General features: G+C 40.1%; 1 protein-coding gene and 1 non-coding gene across 2 annotated transcripts in view; one reads left to right on the top strand and one right to left on the bottom strand.

The window, feature by feature from the left end:
- PRCP (prolylcarboxypeptidase) overlaps positions 1-26857 on the bottom strand; it is a 72345-nt gene that overhangs the window by 12268 nt on the left and 33220 nt on the right. Inside the window, exons 2-6 of the mRNA XM_003780861.3 lie at positions 16529-16669; positions 12758-12859; positions 10069-10250; positions 9667-9824; positions 8792-8961 (exon numbers count right to left, since the gene is read on the bottom strand). Coding sequence (XP_003780909.1) covers positions 8792-8961; positions 9667-9824; positions 10069-10250; positions 12758-12859; positions 16529-16669 — 753 coding nt within the window. The remainder of the gene's footprint in view (positions 1-8791; positions 8962-9666; positions 9825-10068; positions 10251-12757; positions 12860-16528; positions 16670-26857) is intronic.
- On the top strand, positions 3013-3114 carry LOC111724693. Its single transcript, XR_002772948.1, has one exon. It is a non-coding gene; the product is annotated as a small nucleolar RNA U13 (small nucleolar RNA).

Here is a 26857-nt window from a genome sequence, read left to right as displayed (position 1 = left end):
GCAAGGAAACACATTAAAGTTACATCCTCTATCAACACTTGATATAAATTCAGAGATATGGTCCTTCCCCATTTCATATGGAAAAAAATATATACATATAACAGGCAAGGTCTGAAAAAAAGGAGGAGTCCAGAGAAAGAGTCAGTCAGTCCCTCCACCTCAGAGAGTCTTGGCCGTGGGAGTGACACCAAGGCCTGGGCTAGGGACATGCTCCCCATCAGGAAAGGAAGGTACTAAGGAAGGGTAATAAGGAGCTACAAGCAAACTGGCCTCTCAATACGATTCTACCCAGTACCAGCTGCCTACAATACTTTTCAGATGCCTACAATACTTTCCTGGAAAAAAGGGAAACTTGAAAAGACAAAGAAATGAATCGTAGGGGAAATTTGATGCCTTTCCCGAAATAAATTCTGTACAGCAATATTTCCAATTGGTAGTTTATAAAAAAAGTTTTCTTAGTCAAATAATTTTAATTTTAAGAAATGTTGTATTAGCAAACACAAAACGGGTATCTTAACTACAGAGTCTTTAACAGATTCGATTGCAATGAGACTTTCCGAAAGGAAGACAGAAGGTACATCATTTCCAATAAGATTCTGAGTAGCAGAAAATGCTGAGTGAAAGAAAAGTCAGAAATTATGATGTCCAAGTAACAAGAGGTTAACAGAAGCTGTGAGGTCATAAGAGGTATACTAGGGTTTTATTCATGTACATGAATAAAAAGAATTGAGCTTAACTGAGAGCCTCACAAACCTTTCCAGCCTAAAGCACTGAGGAAATGCAAACTGAAGAAAAACTAAAAGTTAAAACAGTATTTTACTATTTTGGTAACTCTTGATTATTCATGGTAAGTAAAAAAACAAACAAACCTCTTAACATTTGCACAGCACTTTTCCCAGAAAAATGTTCCTAAGAAATGTGCCAATTAGAAGTACTCAAGACATTGTGAAAAACCAAGAACCAATCACAAGATTTATTAAACTGCTTTTAGCCAACAGTTGATCAGCATTCTTTTCTGAATCTGGGCACCAGCAGTGGATTCAGCTCTTTCAAAATATAGCACGAAACTACAGAGTGGACACACGGAACTCACAGACGAGCAGAGAAGAGCACTGTGACTGAGCACAGCATGGACGACAGGCAGGGTGAAAGTGCAAGCTGGGCGGGGACGGAGGTGCTGTACACAGCAACAAGTGGCCCCCAATTCTGGAAAAGAACAGCAGCAAGCGAGTGTGACTCACACGCTGGCATCAGAGCCTCTCTAAGAGCTTAGAACACTGAGCCTCTGTCAGGCAAAGAAAAGGAGTCCCCATGAATAGCCATCTCCACAAATAGCAGTTACTGTCACTCCTTAAAAGACACCAGCATGGCTGGAGACCGACCGGCACTGGCTGACAATGCTTGGGTTTTGGCAGCCCCGGTTACACAGAGAGAACATCGTGGTCAGAAACTTGGCCTCTGCTGGTAGAAATTCCATGGCCAGATTAAGGGCACTCCTGGGCCCACTGTCCTTAGTGAGGTCAGATCACCTCTGGGTACTGGGTCCAGTTCTGAGCACCATACCTTAAGAAGGGCCCTGACTGAGGTTAGAAAATCCCAAAGGGAGCAGTCAGGATGAGGAGTTGAAGAATGGCTGAAGCAACCCTAAAATTGGTCATCTGGGTCATTCCTAATCTTTCATTTTTACAAACAAGGCTATAGTCAATATCCTTAGGGCTAAATCTTTACATATATGCTTGTTTTCTTGTGATTAACTCATAGAGGAATTACTGGTTCAAAGGAGATAAAATATTTTTAAAGCCTTCGGTATATTCTATCAAACTGCCTTATACTATGACCATATACTACATATGATGTGGAAAGAAAGGACCAATTTATAATTCTACCAGCCTGCTAGATAGGTAGCCCAAAAAGTGTCACTTAATAATTTTTTTGCAAAATATTTGCAAATTTACCATGGAAATTTTGTTTTAGATAGTTTAAAGTTCTTTTTTAACTCAAAGATTCTGTGATCCAAGCATAATTCTGTATCATAAACTGCACATCACTCACGACTCCATACATTTCCTTAACAATTTCCATAACAGAATGAATGAGCTTTGAAAAAAATACAGAAGACATACTAGCAAGACCAGCATATTCTCATGCTCATTCAAAAAGTAAAGAAATTCAAAAGGAGATATGCAGGGCAGGCCCGTGGCTCAGTGGGTAGGGTGCCAGCACATACACCAAGGCTGGTGGGTTCAAACCCAGCCCATGCCTGCTAAACAACAATGACAACTGCAAAAAAAAAAATAGCCAGGCATTGTGGTGGGTGCCTGTAGTCCCAGCTACTTGGGAGGCTGAAGCAAGAGAATCGTTTAAGCCCAAGAGATTGAGGTTGCTGTGAGCTGTGATGCCACAGCACTCTACCCAGGGTGACAGCTTAAGATTCAGTCTCAAAAAGAATAAAAAAGAAAAAAAGGAGATATGCACATACTTTTATCAAAGACCTCTAGGATGCAGAAAACACATAAATATTAAGTTGAACTATATGACATTCCCACATTTGCAGGTCAAATATAATCAAATATCAGCAATACTAGTTAAACCTCATATGCTACTTTAGCCTAAACTCCACAATTTGCCATTTACAGCCCACTTGAGGAGGGCGAGCACTTGCTGGCTTGTTGACAGTTTATATAAGAAACTGTGATCTAATCAGAAAAGAGAAGAGTCCCTGCCAACCACCTCTGTCCAGAATACCTGGGTAGCTGTACTTTATTTTGTGAACAGTAGCAAACAGATTCATGTAAACAATCTCTACATAAAGCATATCCCTTCTACTTATATAAATAGATAAATGCCCTGAAATGGGAATGACTGGGGCTGCGGTAGTTGGTACTATTACTGAGTATCCCTTGAGGCCAGGTACTTGTCCCACAGTGACCCAGGGAGCAACATACAATGACCATTTCCATTTCACAGAGGAGGAAAAAAGCTATAGAGATGTCTGGCTATAGACAACTTTAAAACTATGATTACAGGAAGCAGGATGATTGGCTATTCACAGTCATGTGTGAAATGTGCTTCCCTTAAACCTTCTTCCACTGTCAACACATTACCCATCTGACTTGGGGGAAAAAAACAACTATAGAAATAGGTCTAAACCCAGGCTTTCATCAAAGTCTTCATATAACTCACTTCCTGCATCAATTTAGTGCCTACTATTATACACCAGATCCTATGAAATATTCATAAGGACCCTAAAAAGCATTACAATTGCTATTATCCCCATTTTGCAAATGAGGAAATCAAAGCACAGAGAGGTTAAGAAACTTGCCCAAAGCCACACAGCAAGAAAGCGGCAGAACTGGAATTCACATGCAGACTCTCTGGAGCTTCCAATTTGTAACCACCATACTACCCATACTTAACTTTAAAAGTTATAGAAAATTAACTTTTAGAAAAGGGTAAGAGAAAAATAATACAAACAGCACCTAAATATACCTGCAGTCTCATGCTTAATTTTTTAACAAATTTGTTTTTATTCCTAGGGTGTCTTTATATTTTCCTAAGTTCATTTTAGGCAAAAAACTAGAAAGAATTCTGGGGCAGCATAAAATCGTAAAACTTTCTAAATGCTTAATAGTAAAAGGAAAACTGTAAAACAGTAGATTAAGGCGAGGCTCAAGATTAAACACTTGAAATGGACAGACTTAACTCACTTTCTATTTCCTAGAACACAGATGAGCACGCAGGAAACCCTTGAGAAGAACATTAAATGCCCATTTTAATAATTCTGGGCTTTAAAGAATACAGAAATGGTGGAGAAAGTGGAGCATTCACGTGATCTTAGCACCACACTAATCAGATCTGCACCTAAATGTTTAGGTTTTGCCCTTTGACCCCACAAACACCAGAGACAGTAAAGATAATGATTTGTTCAAAAGCTTTAAGTGCTGCGACCTACGAAGATAAGCATTTGAATGAGAGAAAGAAAAGGGGGGCGGGATGAAATTTTTTTAAAAGAGGAAGGAAAGAAGATAGGTTTAAAAAAAAAAAAAAGACCAATCTTCTCTCAGAGAGCGTGGTGCATCCACATTAGAGAAAGGATTAAGCAGATACATTCAGCTTTTCTAACAGATTTTCTTTCTCTGAGGCTTCAATACCCCTCTCACACTCACTCAGATAATCACATTAGTTTTGTCATTAAAAGCTCTCTTTTCACAGAATGCACCTAAACCGCTTAAACCACCCAGAGAGGTCGCATACATTACCAAACATCAAGACAAACGGAAGAGGGTTTCCATCTTACGTCTTATTATTTCACTCCACTATCTGCAGGACATAGTGCATATTTAATGAGTTATCAGCTGAAAACTGACTTCAACATCAATAAAAGGCTACAGTATCCTTTAAAACTGCTCTTTAAGCTGAGAGGAGACCTGGTAGTTTTTTATGCTGAGGGAACAGTCAAATGACAGAGGGGTTTTCTATTTCCCTTTTCTCTTCTTCCTTGTGTTCTACCAGCCAAGTCCATGATTATTTCTGCATGAATGTTGCAGCTTCTGTTAACGGTAAACAAAAGCAAATGGAGTCTGAGTGTGCAAAGCCCAAAGACAAATGAAAAAGAACGATACTTGAATTGACACGGAAAATGGCATTTAGTCACTGCCCATGGATCCTTCAGAACTGTACAAGGTCCAGACAGAATTGGAAATCACCTGCTTTTTTTCATAACCCAAACGTTACATATTATCTCCCCATCCTAAGCCTGAGTTACAGACTCAGAAAAGGACTGCTGTTTGTCAGCCCTTTAAAGAGGAGGAAGTATATCAGAGGGAGGGGGAATCCTGGTTAAATGGAACTATCCAAGTGAAAGAGCGGTCCCCAACTGGGTAGTGTTCCAGGGATTAGTGGGTTGGGAGAACAGAGAGGGAGGTCAAAGAAGAGAAACAGAATGAACAGTGAAAGAAAGTGATCCAAAGCTACTACGAGTTTGAGAGAAAGATGTAGAGGAAAAATTCTGAAAATCAGATGGGTAACTAACTATTGGATGGAACAGAGGCCACGGAACTTTCTCAGGCAAGAGGCAAGAGAGATTACTTCTGGGGGCGGGGGGTGCAGGCAAGAAACAGAACCTTAAATATAAGCAATCAAGCCTTCTTTGAATTGTCAAGAGAAAGGGTACCATCGGTAAGAAATAACTGAAAAGAATGACAAATATGAATCCTGGATAAAAGAAGTAAAAAGTGATGGTGAGGGAACAACACAAAGTTAGGTTACTTTAAAAATAAACTTGTATTGTGCATATGTACAAAAGATAAAAAATAAAAAAAAAGGATTGTGCTAAATCAAAAATAGATGACAAAATATTTTAAGTGTATTCCACTGGTTTTGAGTAATTATTTAGGAAAGCAAAGATGAAATAATTATTTATAGTTAAGACTCAACAGCAAAATGCCTCAAAAGGAACACTGAAGAAGTCAGGAGAAAAAGTTAGACTGCTCACCATTCCAAATCATGATAAAATAAACCAACTAACACTCAACAGCTGTATTCCTCTGGCTCTTTTTCTAGATCAGCAGTAAACAAACTGGCAACCACCAGGCTAAATCCAACCCATTGCCTGGTTTTATAAATAAAGTATTATTGCACACAGCCAGCCTCATTCATTTACATATTATCTATAGCTACTTTCATGCTACAGCTGCAGAGCTGAATAATTGTGACAGAAACCATATGGCCAGCAAAGCCTAAATATAGCCTTTTACAGATAAAGTTTGCCAACCGCTGTTCTAAATAATAAGGGGATTTCCCATATGTTTTTATCATCTGACAACTCATTTGTTCTTCAAGTAGGAATAAAGATGCAAATGTAATTCTCACTTTGTACATAGAGTACTGAGTTAAATCTCATAGCTGGCACACTGTGAGCAGCGATCTGCTCAAACCTCAGTCAAGTCTCCTAATTCAGAGCAACACAGAACATCACAGACTCTCAACAACAGCAGACGAAGTTCCAACCCCACTTCCACCATCTCTTAGTTGAGCTTTAATTTCTTCCCCCAAAATCTGGGATTATGCCTCTTTTCCTATGCGGTATCTTTGTAAAGATTATATGAGACAGCATATATGCAAATACTTTATAAACAGTAAAATAATATAGACAGATAAGGCATCATTAGAACACAGGCATTTATGGAAACTCACTGGTCTAAATTTAGTTCTCTCCCTTAACATGAGAGAGACTTGTTATTTTTAATAACTCCATAATGTCAAAATTCAATTCAATTTGACATATATTTACTTCAAGCCTGTTCCATTTTAGTTATGAAGTTTTTTTTTTTTGAGACAGAGTCTCAAGCTGTCACTCTGGGTAGAGTGCCCTGGCATCACAGCTCACAGCAACCTCCAACTCCTGGGCTCAAGTGAGTCTCTTGCCTCAGCCTCCCAAGTAGGTGCGATTACAGGCGCCTGCCACAACATCCGCTATTTTTTGGTTGCAGCCATCATTGTTGTTTGGCGGGCCCAGGCTGGATTCGAACCCGCCAGCTCAGGAGTATGTGGCTGGCGCCTTAGCCACTTGAGCGACTGGCACCAAGCCAGTTACAATGTTTTATGGTGCATATATAACAGTTCAAAAAGACAGTTAAATTAAAAGTGCTTTTGAAACCTGTCTCTCATATTACCAATTCTATTTTCACTCCCAGTACCCATTCTAGCTGTAGAGCCAGTTACGTTCTCTAAACTTTACCATCAAGTTGGCTAACATTTTGTTTTTAAAACTAAGGAATAGGAATGCTTATAAAGAACAAATACAAGAAAGAATTCTGATATGAAAAAAACCTTAAAATACAGAGTATAATGTGTTTTTACACTTTCTAAAGTGTTTTCACCTCCGATATCGTATTTGATCCTCAGCACAACCCTAGTCAATATGGAAGCACTGTTAATCCCATTTTTCAGAGGAAGACACAAAAGGCTGGGAAAGAAAAACACCTTGCCCAAGATCATATCGCTGGTAATCAGCAGTTCTGGACCAAACCCTTGCCTCCAGGATCTAACTCAACATTCTTTCCACTGCGATCTGCACGGGGATCACCCCTTCACAACACCCATAGCACTCAGAATGCTTTAGCAGCTGACTGGATCATACAGTATGGTGATAAAGGCTGCCATTTATTAAGCATCTACCATGTATTACATAGATCCAGGAATTACATATATACAGGCAGTACCAGGGTTACGGACGAGCTACATTCCTGAGAATGTCTTTAGGCTGGATTTGTATGTAACTCAGATCCCTGATGATTAGTACATACACAATAATAATAATACTATAAAGGTCATACATAAGCCACTGTAATAATACAGTACAATAACAATGACACCTCTGTACTATAATAATAAGTTACAGAAACTATTGTGCTTTCTCTTTTAATTCAAACAAATAAAACATAAAAACAAACTTATCTAAAAATTTTATATAGGAGACAAGAAAAATTTCAAGAAAGAATATTAAAGGGTGATACTTAATGTTGCATCAACACTGGGTAATAGAAATACTGTACTTATTTTGATCTTCTAAACCAATAATAACATTTCCACTTCAGTAATGAATGTACTACTCTGCTTTGTAATAACTGATACTTTCACGGGGGAGCACTGCTTTCTACGTGTTCTATTATTCCCACTTTATCCTTTGTAAACTGCTCTGATATTCAAGCGATTGAAGCCTAATGCTTGCCTAGTGAATGATGGCATCTGGTCTTTCCCTGAACATTTAATTATTTCTACTTTCATTTCCTTTGTAATCATCTTTCTCTTTACTCCAAACTCACTTGGATTTGCAGTGGGCTTTCACTTTGGATGTATGGTCATAAGTGTAAACACAGATTTATAAAACTGAACAAAAAAGTAAAAACAAAAATGATGGTATGTGTAAGTCACCAAATAGGCAACAGAGACTGCCACTAGTACAAAGATGCTGCACCAATACACCGTTCATGCCACGAGGGTTTGTCCATGTGTGGGAGAACTAGTTCCAAAATTATGTGTGTTAATTTAATTATAAAGTATCCTTAAAGGGAGCCCTGGAGCCTTTTCATAAGTTTAGAACACTATAAGGTGGCTCGTCCATACCCTGAGGACTGCCTGTATACAGCACTAACAGACAGTAAATTATGTTTATGTATGCAAAGTGCTTGGCCCAGGATTTGACACATAGCATTAACAGCACGGGGTCTTATTTCTAATTCACACAAATTATAATTGATACAGTCTACCTCCATTTTTCTTTTCTTTTCTTTTTTTTTTTTTTTTTTTGAGATAGAGCCTCAAGCTATCCCCCGGGGTAGGTGCTGTGGCATCACAGCTCACAGCAACCTCAAACTCCTGGGTTCAAGCGATTCTCCTGTCTCCGCCTCCCAAGTAGCTGGGACTACAGGTGCCCGCCACAATGCCTGGCCATTTTTTGGTTGCAGTTGTTATTGTTTGGCAGGCCTGGGCTGGATTCGAACCCACCAGCTCAGGTGTATGTGCCTGGCGCCTTAGCCACTTGAGTCACAGGCACCGAGCCTATCTCCATTTTTCAAATGAGAAAACTGATGCCCAGTCAAGTATGGTAACGTGACCAAGGTCGTGTAACCAGAAAGTAGCAGAACCCAAATTTTCAGCCCAGGTCCCAGAGCCCCTGTGGTATTAAAATTTTCTCTGATGCTGAAAGTCAGTGAATGCACACATACACACACAAACACACAATAAAAATTATGTTATTAAAAATGATGATAGGGTACCTTCCTATTACCTTAATTGGCCAAGCAGGTAAAGGCTGCAAAAAGCTAGATGGATAAGGGTAGTCCACCATCGCCAGATTCACCCAGGTTTCAGCAATCCAATCTTTTAAATGTTGGACGTCCCGAGGAGTTAACGGGGTGCATAAATGAAGGACTTCAGTAAGGTACTGTAAGCCTCTGCCTGGAAATAGGATCACACTGTTGGAATCTAAAAAGAACTAGTCAACAGAAAGCTATACAGATCATTTATTCTTCACATCATTTTAAAAAACCAAATCCTCCGTACCACTTCTCTAAGAATCTTTTTTCAACATCATTAAAGTATTTTTAGAGCAAATGGAGACTACCATGCTAGATAAGTTGATTATCCTCATGGCGTTTACCAGAATTGGTATTCCTAACTATTCCTCACTGTTAAGAAACTAGTGAAATAAATAATAAATAGGAATGCTCCAGAACAATGAAAATGCATAAACTACAACTAAAAAAACAAATGGATGTGTCTAACAGATAGCACTGAGCAAGACAGTGAACACAAAAATAATACATAGCATGCAACTTCAATGACTAAAATGTCGAGAACAAGCAGAATTAACCTACGGTTCTAAAAGTGAGGAGAGCGATTAGCTGGGCAGACGAGGAGTTAGGAACTGAAAAGGCACAAGGATTTCTAAAATGTTGATGATGTTCTTTTTTGACTGGGATGCTCATTATATTCTGTTCTGACTTTGTCAAAATTCATCAGGCTACACATTTTGATTTGTGTACTTTTCTGTATCTATGTTAAACTTAATAAAATGTTTACTTAAAAAGTGAGAAGTGTTGAATTTAACAAATGCAAGTTCTAAGAAAACTCCACAATTCTATTTTCTTAATAAAAGCTTACTTGTAGTTGAGAGTTGATTAATGACGTTCCAGGACTTGCGGATGGTCTCCGAACAATATGGACCACTTCTCTTAAAATCTGAAGTTACAATCTTCATAAACACACCACAAGGGACCAAATCCTCAAATTGCCAGATGGGAGCAGAAGCTGCAAGAGCTCTAAATGGAAAAAAAAAAAAACAAGAAACAAGAAAGGAAAAAAGATAAAATACATATGTAACATCTAAATCAACTTTTAAAATTGATACTAATATCGAACAAAAGTGGCGAGAAAAAATGGTATGTGAAACATAAACTACAAATCTCAGTACAATAGAATGGAACATCTTTTACTTAAAATGAATCTCTAAATTTGCCCTGAAAATCATTAAGAAGTGCTTATGTCCAAGGCAAATGCACTCACCCAACGACCATATGGGGATATTTCATCCTGAACCAAGCCGCAAGCATGCCACCATAGGACCCCCCTATAGCAATGACTGGTTGATTTTTAACTCCTGGAATTGTTTCTTGCAAGTGTCTGATTAACTCTGCAAAATCTGCCAGAGCTTGCTCTGATGTCAAATAATTCAAGTGTCTGGAATCCTAAAGAAAAATAACAAAAGACTTGACTATAAGCGCGCACGTAACAGCAGCCTAGGCACAGCACCCTTTTCTGCATCCAGCAAAGGGCCAGACTCAGATCAGCTTTCCTCCAAATAGAGGAAATATTATTTTCTTATCAACATCCAGCCCCAGTTTATTAACCATGAGAGTTAATACGCATGGAGGGATCTTCCAGTTCCCAGTCAAGCTTTCAGATGACTGGAGCACCAGCTGACATCTTAACCCCATGGGACCTCCTAAAACAGAATTACCTAGCTAAGCAAGCCCTAATCCCTTATCCATAGAAACTGTAAGGTAACAAATGCTTATTGCTATTTTAAGCCTCTAGAGTGAGGTAACCTCTTCCATAATGTGAGATAATAGCACAGCTACACACCTGTATTAGGCTGTCCCATTTGACCTTCATGCTTTGGTCTCACCACTCTGATTCTTTGCATCATCTGGCATATTACGGATTCACATGACGCCCATTTTTCCTCTTTCCTATTATGCTGCCTCCTCCTTTAACCTTTCTCGTTATCCAAGATACATGCTAAGTTCTCCTTTCTCACCGTTACTATTCTTTTTTTTTTTTTTTTTTTGACACAGAGTCTCACTATGTTGCCCTTGGTAGAGTGCTGTGGCATCATAGCTCACAGCAACCTCAAACTCTTGGGCTTAAGCAATTCTCTTGCCTCAGCCTCCCAAGTAGCTGGGACTACAGGCATCTGCCACAACACCGGGCTATTTTTTGTTGCAGTTGTCATTGTTTTAGCTGGTCCAGGCCAGGTTCAAACCTGCTAACTTCAGTGTGCTACAGTCGCCGAGCCACTGTTACCATTCTTCACTTCTAGTTTTTATGGCACTATGGATAGTTCAGTGCAATTTTTGTTGCTAGTCCTCTCATAGTATCTGTAACATCTACCATGAGCAAAGGGAAAGAAGCAAACCAAAAAGAGCCCCTAGCTGAGAGTTCCAAAAAGCATAATACGTGAATACTGGTGGTGTAGGTAGTGTACAAACATTTTTTTTTTTTCTTTTTGAGACAGAGTCTCACTATGTTGCCCTCAGCAGAGTGCCGTGGCATTATAGGTCACAGCAACCTCAAACTCCTGGGCTCAAGTGATCCTCTTGTCTCAGCCTCCTGAGTAGCTGGTACTACAGGCGACAACCACAACACCAATTTTTAGAGATAGGGTCTTGCTTTTGCTCAGGCTGGTCTCTAACTCCTGAGCTGGTCTCAAACTCATGAGCTCAAGCAATCTGGTCATCTCAGCCTCTCAGAGTGTCAGGATTATAGGAGTGAGCCACTGCACCCAGCCCTGCACAAACTTTTTTAATGTAACATTTATTGTTTTATTTTAATGTAATTTGGGGAGGGGAGAAAGCCTAGTACGTAAAGCCCTTGGTTAAGATAATACTAAGGGGCAGCACCGGTGGCTCAGTGGGTAGGGTGCCAGCCCCATATACCAAGGGTGGCAGGTTTGAACCTGGCCATGGCCAACTGCAACAAAAAAATAGCTGGGCGTTGTGGCGGGCGCCTGTAGTCCCAGCTACTCCAGAGACTGAAGCAAGAGAATCGCCTAAGCCCAGGAGTTGGAGGTTGCTGTCAGCTGTGATGCCACAGCACTCTACCAAGGGTGATAAAATGAGACTCTATCTTTAAAAAAAAAGATAATGCTAAGTTTAAAAAATAAGTTGATTAAAGAAAAACGTTAAGTAAATAATAGGACAAGTGGCAAATCAATATAGCTGGAAACACAAGGGTAGTTTATGAGTGACTCGGTTGAGGAAAGCATGCTGTTTTACTTATAAGGTAGAGAGTCTGCGGCAGAGGCCAAAGTCGCCTGTGGGCACAGAAAGGACCAACAGGGAATCCAACTGGCCTCACTGAATCATAGAACTTATTTATCCTTCTTTTACAGATTGAAAATCAGTTTAGTAGATAAATATTTATATACTCATTATATTTTTCCAGTGGAAAGCCCAATAATTTAAGTGTATGATTTATAAAGCAGAATTATTTGCTGATATAATTTAAATAATGAAAAGCTCCCTATACTGTCTCTGTAGCCACAGAGCAAGATTTACCTAGCCGAGGCTGGCCTAGGTACATGAGTTAAAAACTAACATTAGGAATTGTAATGATATGGCTAAAAAAACTCAATCTCTTCAGATTGTATATGAAAAGGGAAGTTAGGGCGGCACCTGTGGCTCAAGGAATAGGATGCCAGCCCCATATCCAGAGGTGGCATGTTCAAACCTGGCCCCAGCAAAAAAAACTGAAATAAATAAATAAATAAAAATCAACTGTTACTATCCACAAATAAAATCTAATCAGGTTAAAAAAAAAAAGAAGAAGAAAGAAAGAAAGGAAAGAGAAGTTAAATACAAATTATCCAGATTTCAAGCAGTTCAAGTTAAAGTTATCTCACGGTGGCACATGTAATTAGAAAATATAAACTTAAAAAAAAACTTTTAAACTTAAAAGTAAAAAGAATACTTACTTTGAATGAATTTTTACCAAAGGGTAGGGACTCTCCATAGTAGCGATGTTCAGCAAACACCAACATAGCTTTCAGTTCCTGAGCCACATCCCACATGAACCCCTAGGAAGAATTTCCAAATACATAGGATAAAATCAGGACGTGAAAAAAAGTCAATGAATCTTTTTGCCCACTGGATGAAATAGACATCAAACTGGACCAAAAAGAGACCACTGAGAAGTTGCACAATTCGTTGTTCTACAGATAAATGACATAATGGCTGTTGCATATCAATCTCACATTGTATTAGAGTGAAACAATGAAAAATGATCCCAGGTTCCTCTTCCACTAGTCATTCCAACTCTTCTCACCCCGACACAGCAGCCCTAGAATCAACAGTATGTCCACAACAGTCTTCAAATTGCACTGTGCGCCCAATCTTCTAGGAAAAGGTGAAATTTACCTAAGTAAGACGCTTGTGATAAAAGAGAAAACAGTACAAACAAGCACAATAAACTCAACTGGGTTTCATATTAATCTGATTTATTGGAAAATGAGTCATAGCTAACAATAGCTAATATGAACTGAGTGCTTATAACTGTTCTAAATACATTATATGTATTAATTCACTTAATTGTCATAACTATCTAAGAAGCAGGCACTTCAATGATCCCCATTTTACAGACAAAGTCACTGAGACACAGAGTTTGTACAACCCTTGACAGAGCAAAGATGCCAACACAGGTCGCCTGGCTCCAGAGTGTGATCGCCAGGCGCTGGTCCATCTCTCTGCTCCAATACCTATGGCTAATCCTTAATAACTCACTACATTTTTTTCATTTACATCAGTCATGTTCTCAGAATCCTTTTTAGATAAAGCATCCTAAGCAACCAACATCAATCAATTAGATTTAGATTTAGCACAGATTAAAACTATTTGTCATTCCTAGTGCATCTTGTTTTTAATGAGCTGCTACTCTCTAACAAGGACTAAGAACCTCAGAATCTTTTTGTTTGGGGTCAGCGCCTGTGGCTCAACCGGCTAAGGCGCCAGCCACATACACCTAAGGTGGCGGGTTCAAATCCAGCCCAGGCCCGCCAAACAACAATAATGGCTGCAACCAAAAAATAGCTGGGTGTTGTGGCGGGCGCCTGTGGTCCCAGCTACTTGGGAGGCTGAGGCAGGAGACTCGCTTGAGCCCAGCTAGTTGGAGGTTGCTGTGAGCAGTGAAGCCATGGCACTCTACCCAGGGGCTCAGCTTGAGGCATTGTCTCAAAACAAAAAAAAAGAATGTTTTTGTTTGTTACAATCAATAAATTAACAATTACAAGAGCTGTATATATGTGAAGAGAAGATGAAGAATTTAACCAGTTATTTTGTGATAGTTTCAATGGCCCTCACTTTCTCTCTTTAGGACATATTCACTGCCTGCTCATTTATCTATAGATCGTGCAGCAGCCACCTCAAGCACACCCTCCTCTGCCTGCCTGACCCTGACAATGCAGATCACTCCCTCCTTCCCACCACCACTGAGCTAGCTACAGATCAACAGTACTGTGCTACAGTATTTGCTTACATGTGTGTCTTACTCTACCAGATTGGGAGAATCTTAAGGGTAAAGATCATCCATTAAAATATCCACACCTCTGTGGAATGGACCTCAGGCTTTGAAAGGAAGCAATTTCATTGAAATGGTTCACAATGTAATAAATAATTATTTGCCTACATTTATTTCAGGAGTATTTTTATTTTTCAAAAAAAGTTCATGTAATATATTAATATTTATGACCATTGTGTGCTTGCAAGTCCCTTTTTATTTTGAGACAGAGTCTCACTATGTTGCCCTCAGTGGAGTGCTGTGGCATCACAACTCACAGCAACCTCAAACTCCTGGGCTTAAGCCATTCTCTTGCCTCAGCCTCCCAGTAGCTGAGACTACAGGGGCCGGCCACAACACCCGGCTTTTATTTTTGTTATTGTTGCAGTTAGCTCCGGCCGAGTTCAAACCCGCCAGCCTCAGTGTATGTGGCTGGTGCCGTAACCACTGTGCTACAGGCGCTGAGCTGCTTACAAATCCCTTGATCTTATTTATTATTTAGTCTTTACAACAACTCTGTGAAGTAGATATTTTTCCTATATGCATTTAACAGGTGAGAAGACTGAGGCAGAGAACAAAAAACTTTCCCTGGCAAAAAAAAAAAAAAAAAACTTTCCCAAAGTCACAAAGCCAAGTGCCAAAATCAGAATTCAACTCTCCTTAGTCTGGTTGAAGTCTTTGCTCTGCACTGCCTCTCAATAAATCACAGTCCCAAGTGTGCGTGCATTGGAACACTTTGGTAGGTAAGGAAAGGTGTCTGGGGCTGTGGAGGGGCCAGGGTCTGCCCCGCTGGGGTCTGCCTCTAGTCCGTTCCCTACAACGGTGCCAGCACTGAGTGTCTCTTCCTCCCTGCCCCTACTGAAGACAGAGATTCCCCAGCAAGCCATAGTGCCTGTCAGACAGTGGAGTCTGGGGGAGGCAGGAGTAGCTACCTGCCTATAATAAAGAAAAATAAAACCAGCTAAAAAGCCGCCCTGTGGCCTTGGCATAAAAGGAAAGTCACACACCAAAAAGAAGAGACAAAGCAGCCTCTGTTGTTGCACAGAACAGAGCAGAGACCTGCTGGAAAGGAAGTTCTGATTTCATTTGTCACTGATCTGAAAGAAACAAGACATCTTAGGATCTCAGTTTTCAGGGAAATTACTTATCTTCAAGTAAAAACTGTATTTAGATTCTTAACAACCCCCCCCCACAAAAAAAAAAAAACCAGGAATGAAGAATGCATTAACAGTATAGTCGGATTAACATGTTTCCTCTCAATTCCTATCAGTTCAACAAACATCGAGTAAGGCCTCCTGAATACAAGGTACCAGGGCAGACACTGGCATTGAGATTATGGGATTCAGTCCCCACTTTAAGGCATTTCACATACTAGCTTTTTGGTAGAAAGTTGACATTTTCTAGTCATGGCACTGACACATTGAAAAGGAGACACATTTCTTCCCTTCCCATGTCCTTATAAATTAAGTTTTGTTAACAGATTTAAATATTATTATAAAAGGTGACAGGGTAGTCAGGGAAGCAAGCAAGCAGGCAATACTATTTTTAACCCTCACAAACACAAGAAAATGGTAGAACCAGAAAGCAGCTAAACCAAAATATAGTTACAACTTTACATTTTCCCATCCCTATTTGACCGTCAAATATTTTTTCTTATTTACATTGGCTTTAAGTTATTCATTCATTCATTTAACCAGTATTTATTATATGTTAAATAATAAATATTATTTTGTGCCTAATGCAGTCCTGAACTCTGAGAATATAACAATGAACAGACGTACAAAAATCCCTGCCCTTAGTTTACCTTCCAGAGCCCATAATCAAACAAACTACATGCAATAACAATCCTATGCCTATTTCCCTCATATCCCCATTCACTCCAGAAATAAGATAACATTTCTCTAAAAATATTTTTTAATTCAATTTTCAAAAAATAGTATTTCATTCTTTTCATTTGTGATTCTTTTAGGCTAAACACGCAGACTTATTGGATATCTATATTTATTCTTCTATGAATTGCCTATTTATTACTTTTACTATTTTTCTATTATTAGTGAGTTTATCTTTTTGTTATCTTTAAAGAACTTTACCATTAAGAACAGGAATGGTTGGTTAAAAATATTGCAAAGCATTTTTCCATATTATCCTAATAAAAGGCAAACTGAACACTGGAATTTCACAAATCTGCACATACCGTATTATTGCAAAACCAGACGATGTCCCCTTCATTACCAGTGTAGAACAGTATTGACCCACCATCTTTCTTCCAGTATTCATTAGCTATCAGATACCGCTGATTAAAAGTTTTCACAGAATTAAATCCAAAATGATCAATCTATGATACAAACAGACAAAACGGATTTAAAGGCAAGTCATTAAATGAGATCAACATAAAAGAAATTAAATTACATCTTCCAGTAAAATCAACCTCTGTTATAAAAATAATCACAAGAAATTTTCATTTAGTTTTGTTATTAATACCAATGTTGATATTAGTATTTTAAAATTATTTTCTTTTAGACAGCGTCTTGCCCTGTTGCCCAGGCTAGGGTATAGCGGCATCTTCATAGATCACTGCAACCTTGAATTCGTGGACTCAAGAGATCCTCCCACCCACATCAGCCTTCCAAGTAGCTAGGACTGTAGGTACACAATGCCATGCCCATCTAACTTTTGTTTTTGTTTTTGTTTTTTTGGTAGAGACAGGGTCTTGCTATGTTGCTCACATTAGACTCAAACTCCTGGCCTCAAGTGATCCTCCCACCAGCCTTAGCCTCCCAAAGTGCTGGGATTACAGTGTGAGCCACCACGCCTAGCCCTATTTTCTGTATAATGCAATGCAAAAGCAATGTTTATTACTGGTGGTCATGATTTTCAGAGAAGAAGAAAAGATACAATGCTGCTTTAAAAACATGTTAAAAATTGAATTAATAGAAGGAAGAGGAGGAAAAGAAGAAAAGAATTGAATTGATAATAGAAATATAAACCCATTATTTTCTCATTTCTTAATTTTTTATTGATTTATACATACATATTTATGGTATGTAACATGATGTTTTCAAATACGTATACATTATAAAATGGCTAAATAATGTAAGCATTACCTTACATGTTTATCCTTTTTTGTGGTGAGAACACAAAATCTACTCACTTAGCATGGCTGGGTGATGGCTCACAGCCATAATCCTACTACTCTGGGAGGCCAAGGTGGGTGGATGGCCTGAGCTCAGGAGTTGGAGACCGGCCTGATCAAGAGCAATACCTCATCTTTATCAAAAATAGAAAAACCTGCCAGGAGTTGTGATGGGCACCTATAGTCCCAGCTACTTAGGAAGCTATGGCAGGAGGATCACGTGAGCCCAAGAGTTTGAGGTTGCTGTGAGCTATGATGATCCAGCGTGACAGAGTGAGACTATTTCCAAAAAAAAAAAAAAAAAAATTTTTTTTTTACTTGCTTAGAAATGATTTCAAGTATAGCGTACATCCCATTATTTTTCAAACTACAAATATCCCTTACTAGCTGAATTTTCAATATAAAAGCTTTGAGTTAACAAAAATTCGAGAACTAAATAGGCCATAGAAAAGATCGATAAACACTGTCCAAGTGCCAGGATTTTGATGTCTAATATTTCCATTCTCACTAAAAGAAAGTAGGGCTTGTTAATAAAGTGGCTGATTGGTATTTGGGACAAGGAGGCTAAAAGACAGGCCGACATCTTGCTGTGCAAGAAAGAAAGTAAGTACTGGAGAATGGAGCACCTAACAGACACAGAAGCAAACCGCGAGAGTCGGTCAACCAGCTGACATTGTAATAAACTGAACACAAGACAAATTGAACCTGAAAAGAGGAATGACTGAAGTTAACTGAAACATTCAGTTCATATAAATCCCATTAGTCCGTGAAAATATTTTTGAAAAAAGAAAGAAAGAAGGAAAATTATTTGACATGTCCGCTACTTCAACTCCTTACTTTAAACTGGGAATTAAAAGGTTAAAAATTCATAACCCGCCTTTCCAACAGAATTGTGTTTGAGGTTACCAGATAGTCCCCGTTGATTAGGAAGAGCTGAGGGAGGTCAAATGTAGTCAAATTTAGGAATGACCAAATTAGAAAAATGGTTGTTCTTTAAAGCAAAACTTATTAATTGGTCTGAGATGCATTAGGAGAATAGATGTCAGGAAGACAGACATTCAGAGAGTATCAACACCATAAGAAACGCTGTCTTGTCACAGGGGAAAACATAACTTATAATGGAAGGATCAGGCTTAACCTACTGGTGAGTGTCAGCATCATTAATGGTGGACAGGCTGGGGTTACATGTCTCCTGATGTGGCACAGAATGAAACACATGTCACTTTTGATGTATTCCAGCCAAAAATATTCAACTTGTAATACAGAGGGGAGAAAGCAAGTTGAAAACACTAAAGAGGCAATCAGATCAGTCTGAAGGTGGGACATTTTACAAGACAATGGCAAAGCCATGTCATGAAAAAAGGGTCTGGTTTGGATCAAATGGATTTTAAGAAACATAATCCTGTACAATGCATGATCCTGGATTAGCTCCTACTTTGAACAAACAAGATACAAATGACACTGGCTACAATTGGGTTAAGTTCAATATGGACTAGGTATTAAATGATACAGGTAAAACATTCCTAATCCAAAAATTGGAAATCAGAAGTGCTCTCTTACCCAAAACTTTCTGAATTGTCAACATGATGCTCAAAGGAAATACTCATTTCAAATTTTGGATTTTGGGGTCAGGAATGCTCAACCAGTAATGATAATCAAATATTCCAAAATTTTTAAAAAAGCCTAAATCTGGACTACTTCTAGTCCCAAATGTTTCAGATAAGGGATATTCAAACTGTACTACGGACTTGTTATGATCATGCCATGCACTCCAGTCTGGGTGATAGAGACCCTATCTATAAAAATAAAATAAAATGAAGTAAGTAAAACAGATGGGACTCCCTCCCTGCACCCAGCAACACACACATGTGCAGTTACACTTCATACACACACGTCCTAAAATGCAGGTGTCTCAATACTACCTAACTGCATTCTCCCAGTATCCACCGTCATCATTACATGTAGTCCTATAATACAGGCTATTCTAATCTACAGACTGCCTACTTTTCAGGAAAATAAGCAGTTGGTAAAGACCAGGTACATTGTTATGATGTCCACGTACTATAAATCCCTCCCATTGTATATGTTTGTTTGTTTATTTATGTATTTTTGAGACAGAGTCTCACTATGTCACCTCACCCTCAGTAGAGTCCTGTAGCATCACAGCTCACAGCAACCTTAAGCTCTTGGGCTTACTCCATTCTCTTGCCTCAGCCTCCCAAGTAGCTGGGACTGCAGATGCCCACCACAATGCCCTGCTATTTTAATTTTTTTTGGTAGTTGTCATTGTTGTTTAGCAGGCCTGGGCCAGGTCGGAACCTGTCAGCGCCTGTGCATGGGGCCTGCACCCTAGCTGTTGAGCACTGAGGCTGTATGTATTAATTTACTACTCACTCATTCAACAAGCATCTATTAAACTCCTGTTCTGGGCCAAGTACTGAGCTTAGCAATGGGATAAAGAGTTGGCTAGGCTACAGCCCCTGCATTTCTCAAACTAATTCATCTACACTGAGTCAGCCTAAAAATAAAAGAGAACAAGAGAAACAAACAGATAGTGAAGGGAAGATAAACAAGTGATCCCATCTGTTTCCATTCAATTAGCCCACGTGCCGCCCTTGGACCAGCAGCAGCAGCATCACCTGGACACTTGTTAGACATACAGTCCCTGCAGCCAAATCTCAGTAACTATGGAGGCGGAACCAGTAATCTGCGCTTTACCAAGCCCTCCAGGTGATTCTGAATAAGCACCAAAATAAGACGAGTTTTCCCTTCTTTTGATCTAGTTTTCAAAACACCACTAATGGTGTTAAGCTCCCCATCACGCTGAATGAGACTCTGGTGTCTAAAGATCTGAATTATCACCCAAGCCCCAAATACAAGCCAACTGTATCATTTGAAGCTTAACAGGCAAAAAACAAACAAGGACTTGAAGCTCAACAGCTTTCAATAAGGGAAGAAACACTGGCTGTGCTAGCCTTTAAGAAATCAAGTACTTGGGAGGCTGAGGCAAGAGAATCGCTTAAGTCTAAGAGTTTGAGGTTGCTGTGAGCTGTGACATCACAGCACTCTACCACAGGTGACATAGTGAGACTGTTGCAAAAAATAAATAAATAACTAAATCAAGTACACGGCTCTCTAATAAGATGCCTTCCCATGGGATTTTCATTTTATTAAGAGACAAAGTCACGGCTCGGCCCCTGTGGCTCAAGCAGCTAAGGCGCCAGCCATGTACACCCAAGGTAGTGGGTTCAAATCCAGCCCAGGCCCACCAAACAACAATGACGGCTGCAACCAAAAAATAGCTGGGCGTTGTGGCAGGTGCCGGTGGTCCCAGCTACTCAGGAGGCTGAGGCAGGAGACTCGCTTGAGCCCAGGAGTTGAAGGTTGCTGTGAGCTGTGATGCCACAGCACTCTACCCAGGGGGATAGCTTGAGGCTCCTGTCTCAAAAAAAAAGAGACAGAGTCACATTCTGTCACCAAAGCTGGACTACAGTGGTATAATCATAGCTCACTAAAATCTTAAACTCCTGGGCTTAAGCAATCCTCCTGCCTCAGCCTCCCTGGTAGCTTGGACTACCATAACACCGGCTAAATCATATTTTTTGTAAAGATGGGGCCGAGGGGAGGTCGAGGGGGAAGGCAGGGGGGTGTCTTCCTATGTTGCCCAGGCTGGTCTCAACTCCTGGCCTCAAGTGATCCTCCCACCTCTGCCAACCAAAGCACTCAGATTCAGGCATCAGCCACTGTGCCTGACCTACCACTGGATTCTTGATGACAATTCTGTCATAATGATTTTCACCTGGCCCACCAACTTTAGCACCTAGCCTTATAAAATGAGATATTGCTGTAGTTTTAAAAAGCAGCCCACAAAAAAACACATTCAGTAACCTAAAGGATTCAGATTTGAATACATAGGTGAGTGTTTGTATGTTATGTTAAATTGGTAAAAAAAAACGTCCCAGCCGGTGGGAAAAGGTTTCATCTTAGAATTACAAGGGCCAGCTCAGCGCCTATAGCTCAACCGGCTAAGGCGCCAGCCACATACACCTAAGGTGGCGGGTTCGAATCCCCCAGCCCGGGCCTGCCAAACAACAATGATGGCTGCAACCAAAATATGGCCGGCGCTGTGGCGGGCGCCCGTGGTCCCAGCTGCTTGGGAGGCTGAGGCAGGAGACTCGCTTGGGCCCAGGAGTTGGAGGTTGCTGTGAGCGAGATGCCACGGCACTCTACCCAGGGGGACAGCTTGAGGTTCTGTCTCCAAAAAAAAAGACTGAGAAAAAGAGGGAGGGAAGTTGGTATGGTAGAAAGCAAGTAGGTTGGCGAGTTAACAAACCTGAACTTGAATCTCTATTAGCTGTGAGCCCTCAGGTAACTTAACCTCTCTGAGCCCTGGGATCTTCCTATATAAAATAAAGATAATACAGGTCGAAAGGACTGTTGTGAGGATAAAGAAAGTGTACCTAAAGTAACAGGTGCAGTTCCTGTGTGTACTGCTCAGTAAGTGTTAGCTCGTTTGCGCGTAATCCTAAACGCGGAGTAGTGGGGAGAGAGATGACGACGATCTTCACAGAATTACACGAAGTACCCTTTGATTGTCAAGATCCCCGATTTTGTTTGTGCATCACCTAAATATTAAACAAGCAGAAACGCGCAGGAAAATGTTCTTCGCACAATATTAATTTGCAAAATTTTCTTGCTCCTTCCCATCATCACGGGTATCAACCTCCAGCTACAATAGTTTTCAATGCCTAATGGCCAGACACACTGGGGGCAGTGCGCCCTCTGCTGTTGACAAGTGGAGCCACATGCCACTTCCAGTTCTGGTTTCCTCAATCGAGGACCAATTTTATAAACCATTACATAATCTCTGTTGTTCAGCTGAAGAAACTGGGCTGGAGAAATTCAAGTGACTTGGCCAAGGTCACAAGTCAGAGTCAGAGCTGAGGCTTTAAATTATTTTTGAAATTTGGTTTATTGAAACAACTGAAACAAATAATAGTGCCGTAACAAGACAAGCATAACCTCAAAAAGGAAAGACACCTCTGGTCATGCACAAGAATGTGGTCCCAGAAATCCCCCCGCCCCTTTACCATGGAGTGGAGAAATGTATCTGTGAGAATGGGTAGGCAAGAAGAAACAAAGAGACCATCATTTAAATAAAGCTCATTGTGGAAAAAATAATTATTTGGACTTTAAAACTGCTGAAGACTAAAGTTCACATTCAGAAAAATGAGTAAGAACATTACATCCGTTAGACACGGTTTGGGCGGCAATTTGGGGGCAGTAGAGGTGCGAGGGGGAGAGAAGGGGAAAAATAACACAGAGCCAACTTCAGGCCTGGCACTGTCTACTGCCTTATGAAGATGTCCTCTCCACCCCGCCCACCCCCATTACCCTTAGGGTACTTCCACTGCGCCAGTCTCAGCAGCTAGGAGGGGGATGCTCAGAGCGGTCAGTTAACTTGCCCAAAGTAACAGAACTAATAAATAGAAATCAAGGGCTTGGCGCCTGTGGCTCAAGGCGCCAGCCACATACACCTAAGGTGGCAGGTTCAAATCCAGCCCGGACCCACCAAACAACAATGACGGCTGCAACCAAAAAATAGCCAGGCGTTGTGGCGGGCACCTGTAGTCCCAGCTACTTGGGAGGCGGAGGCAGGAGACTCACTTGAGCCCAGGAGTTGGAGGTTGCTGTGAGCTGTGATGCCACATCACTCTACCAGGGGAACAGCTTGAGGCTCTGTCTCAAAAAAAAAAAACCAAGCTATGGTTTATGTACACCATGGAATACTACTCAGCAATTTAAAAAGATGGAGACTTTACATCTTTTGTAACCTGGATTGAAGTGGAATACATTCTTCTTAGTAAAGCATCACAAGAATGGAGAAGCAAAAATCCAATGCACTCAATTGTCATACAAAGGCAGTAGATGTGCTAATACAAGGTAGGGGGTAGGGAAATGAGGGAGCGAGGAGGAGGAGGAGGGATGGGGAGTCACAGTGTATGGCACATCTCTTGGGGATAGGACACAATTGTAAGAGGGACTTTACCTAACAAATGCAATCAGCGTAACCTAATTATTTGTGCTCTCAATAAATCTGAAACAATAAAAAATTGTACTTAATCTGAAAAAGAATAATTGAAGAAAGGTGGATGGTGAGGAACTAGGTTCTACTAAGTTATCCCTCATGCAGGGAAAGCCCCAGAGCGGGGACAAGATCAGAGAGCATGCCAAATCTTGACTCAGCTGACTCCCTGTTTATTTCCATTTTATTATGTCTGGGCTCTTCAAAAACCTGTTTAAATGTTCTGTTTACTCATCTGTACAATGGGGATCCCAGGAAGTACTGGAGACTATATTTGACCTAAAATTAAAGAAGAAATAGCATTCCTTGAAGATAATGCGGTGGTAGCGAGGGAAATGATAACAAGTCCTTCCAAGAGGAAGACGAGTCTAAGAAACAGGAACTGTCCCCCTCCCCACGGGGATGCTCTCTTCATTGCCAACCTCAGATTTTAACAAGGAAGATAGAAGTTTCCTTAGAGACATCATTCACATAAAATCATCTCTGCATGCAGTTAGGACACTGCTCTTTTTATAATCCTTCCAACAGTTACCACAAGGCAGACACTTTATAAATAATTGTTAAATGAAAGCAGTTCAAATCCAAATCAGTGGTTTTCCATGTTTCTGAGTATGAGGTCCCTTTGTTAATGTTAAAACTATATTAGATATATTATATTTTACAAACCCAGTACTTGAGAAAATATGAGACGCTAATATAAATACAATAGTGTTATAAATGAATACTATAACAACTAATTACATTTTAAAAACTGCATATGCTTGGTAGGAAAATGGATTCAAACACCCTCTCCAAAAACTGCAGTGTTCAGTAACTAACCTCCCTTTTCCCTGACCAAGAACACTGGGCCCCAGAGAGGGCCTCACATTCTAAACTACCTAAATGCTATGAAATAGAATACTGTCTGCTCTACTGCTAAAACAGAAGTGGAGATATCCTGTCCTTGAGGACACCTAGAGTGTTCCAGTAATCAAGAAAAACATGTTTTGTCAAACAACTGTGAAGTGTTTCATCATTTCAGATACTGAAATCACCTGTTGGCCAAACAGCTCTGTGAGAGCACCACAATAACTGCCAATGGCTTCCACAGCTTAAGCTCTCAAATTAGAGATTAAGTGCTGCTGCAATTGTTAAATACTGTACATAAATTTTAGGAAATGTTATACCATCAGAGGGCGCTCTTGTATAAGTAGTAGCGTGGGAGAGACCATTAAGTTTTAAATTACATTCATAAAATTTTAGGTCAATTAGATTTCAAGTTCAAACTCTTAGATTAAAAAACTGAGAAACACAGATGCTAATTATTTGAAATATTTCTTTCTAAATAAATATAGGTCATTGAAATATGGCGATCACCTCCCTTTTTAAAGTTAAGGTTCAAATTTTATGCTGTTAAAAATCAGGAGAGTGGTTACATTGCAGGGAAAACGTGATTCTAAAAGACAATGAGCTCAGTGGGTAGGGCGCCGGCCACATGCATGGGGCTGCCAGGGCTGGCGGATTTGAACCCAGCCCCAGCCTGCTAAAAATAAACAAATAAAATAAAGTAGCTGGGCATTGTGGTGGGCACCTGTAGTCTCAGCTATACTTGGGAGGCTGAGGCAAGAAAAACACTTGAGCCCAAGAATTTGAGGTTGCTGTGAGCTGTGACACCACGACACTCTACCAAGGGCAGCAAAGTGAGACTCTGTCTCAATAAATAAATAAATAAATAAAAGACAATGAGGGGATTCTGAAGTTAGGATCACGCATTTTCCTACACGGATAATAATAACATAATTATACATATTTGCAAACACTTAAAATTTCATTTAAGATTATTTATATATGTTTACGTGTCTATTTCACCATTAGTCACATGTAAATTATATAGCACTAAATCACATCAGTATTAAATTTTTATTTCATTTAAAACCATTTATGGATTATCCACTAAATGGCAGACATCAAGGAAAGAACTGAGTAAGATACAATTCCATCTCTCAAGTTCTGGATGGAATGAAAGTAGTGAACTCAGTAACAAACAATCACACAGTGGTTTGGTTCAGTTCTCTATACAGAATACTGTGGAAGCTCAGAAGCCAAAGTTATCATTCAGCCTGTGGGGGAATCACCAAAGGCCTTATTTACCAAGGAAGTTCCACCTGAGCTGAAGCTAGAAGGATACCGAGAATTTTTCAGGTACAAAAGAGACCCAAGAGCAAAGGGAGCAAAAATGTGCAAATCTCTGATGAATTGTGCAGAACAAGCATAAATTCAAGAACTGCTCTATGGCAGGAGGTATATGGTTTTATGACAGGAAGACATGGGAGAGATTAGATTCATTGGGCTGCCACAGATTTGGATGAAAATCTCCCTATAAAGAGAAACTCAGCTGAAATCTGAATTGTTTCTATAAACCAATAGTGAATGAAATAGGTCTCCAGGGACTAGAGACTTAGTGAGGCAGGGGCTTTGTTTTGTCCACTGCTAGGTCCACAGTGACTAGAGCAATGCCTGGCACACAGTAAAGATCAATGGACATACAGAGAATAAGTGAACGCATGCATAAATCATGACCCTGCGGCTGGTATAAAAGCAGACCCAAGATGAATTCAGAGAACAGCATGACCTACAGCAAGCAGAATGGAGAGTAAAGTTTCCATGAAGATCAAGTTCGTACAGGCTTATTTATTGGGTGGGTCTGTTATGGGCTTTGGAAAAGTTGCGCAATGCTATAGTCGAATGTGCTTTTTGCCCAGCGACAAATCACATGCCCTAAGGGAGAACCCAAGCCCCCAATCTAAGACCAACAGTTTTGGTCTTTGCAGGCTACTGAGCAAGCAAGAACTGTCTTCTGCTGGAATAAGAAACATGGAGATAACTACCAGTAGCACAAGCAGGGAGCACTGAGCGTGGGCAGGAGAAAGACTAATCAGTATTGTACCAAAGAGTACTACCTAAAATATACTTGACCTTGGGACAGGGTCATAGTTAAAGTTTTTATGGTTGGAAGAACTTTAAAGCTGTGGCTCTCAGCCAGGACATGATATCTTGACCTGCATAGCAACTTCCTATAAAATGATTAACAAAATGGCCCATTCAGCAGATACCAGTGTTTGGTGAACCCAAAATGTTGATTCGATCAATGTGCAAGAGACACTTTTCCAATAGTAGAGTTTTAAGAAGAAATGTGGGAGAGGAATAATGCACTAGGACACAAAATAATTAGAGGGATAGCGGAGATGACTGGTGTGTGTGGGCATGTCATCCGGGGGATCCTGAGAGGGGTAGTTGAGATGACTGGTGAGTGTGGGCATGTCATC

This window comes from Otolemur garnettii, unplaced genomic scaffold (assembly GCF_000181295.1).
Source record: "Otolemur garnettii isolate 467f Iridium unplaced genomic scaffold, OtoGar3 scaffold00001, whole genome shotgun sequence".
Classification (NCBI taxonomy): domain Eukaryota; kingdom Metazoa; phylum Chordata; class Mammalia; order Primates; family Galagidae; genus Otolemur; species Otolemur garnettii.
This window is presented reverse-complemented; position numbering and strand designations above follow the sequence as displayed.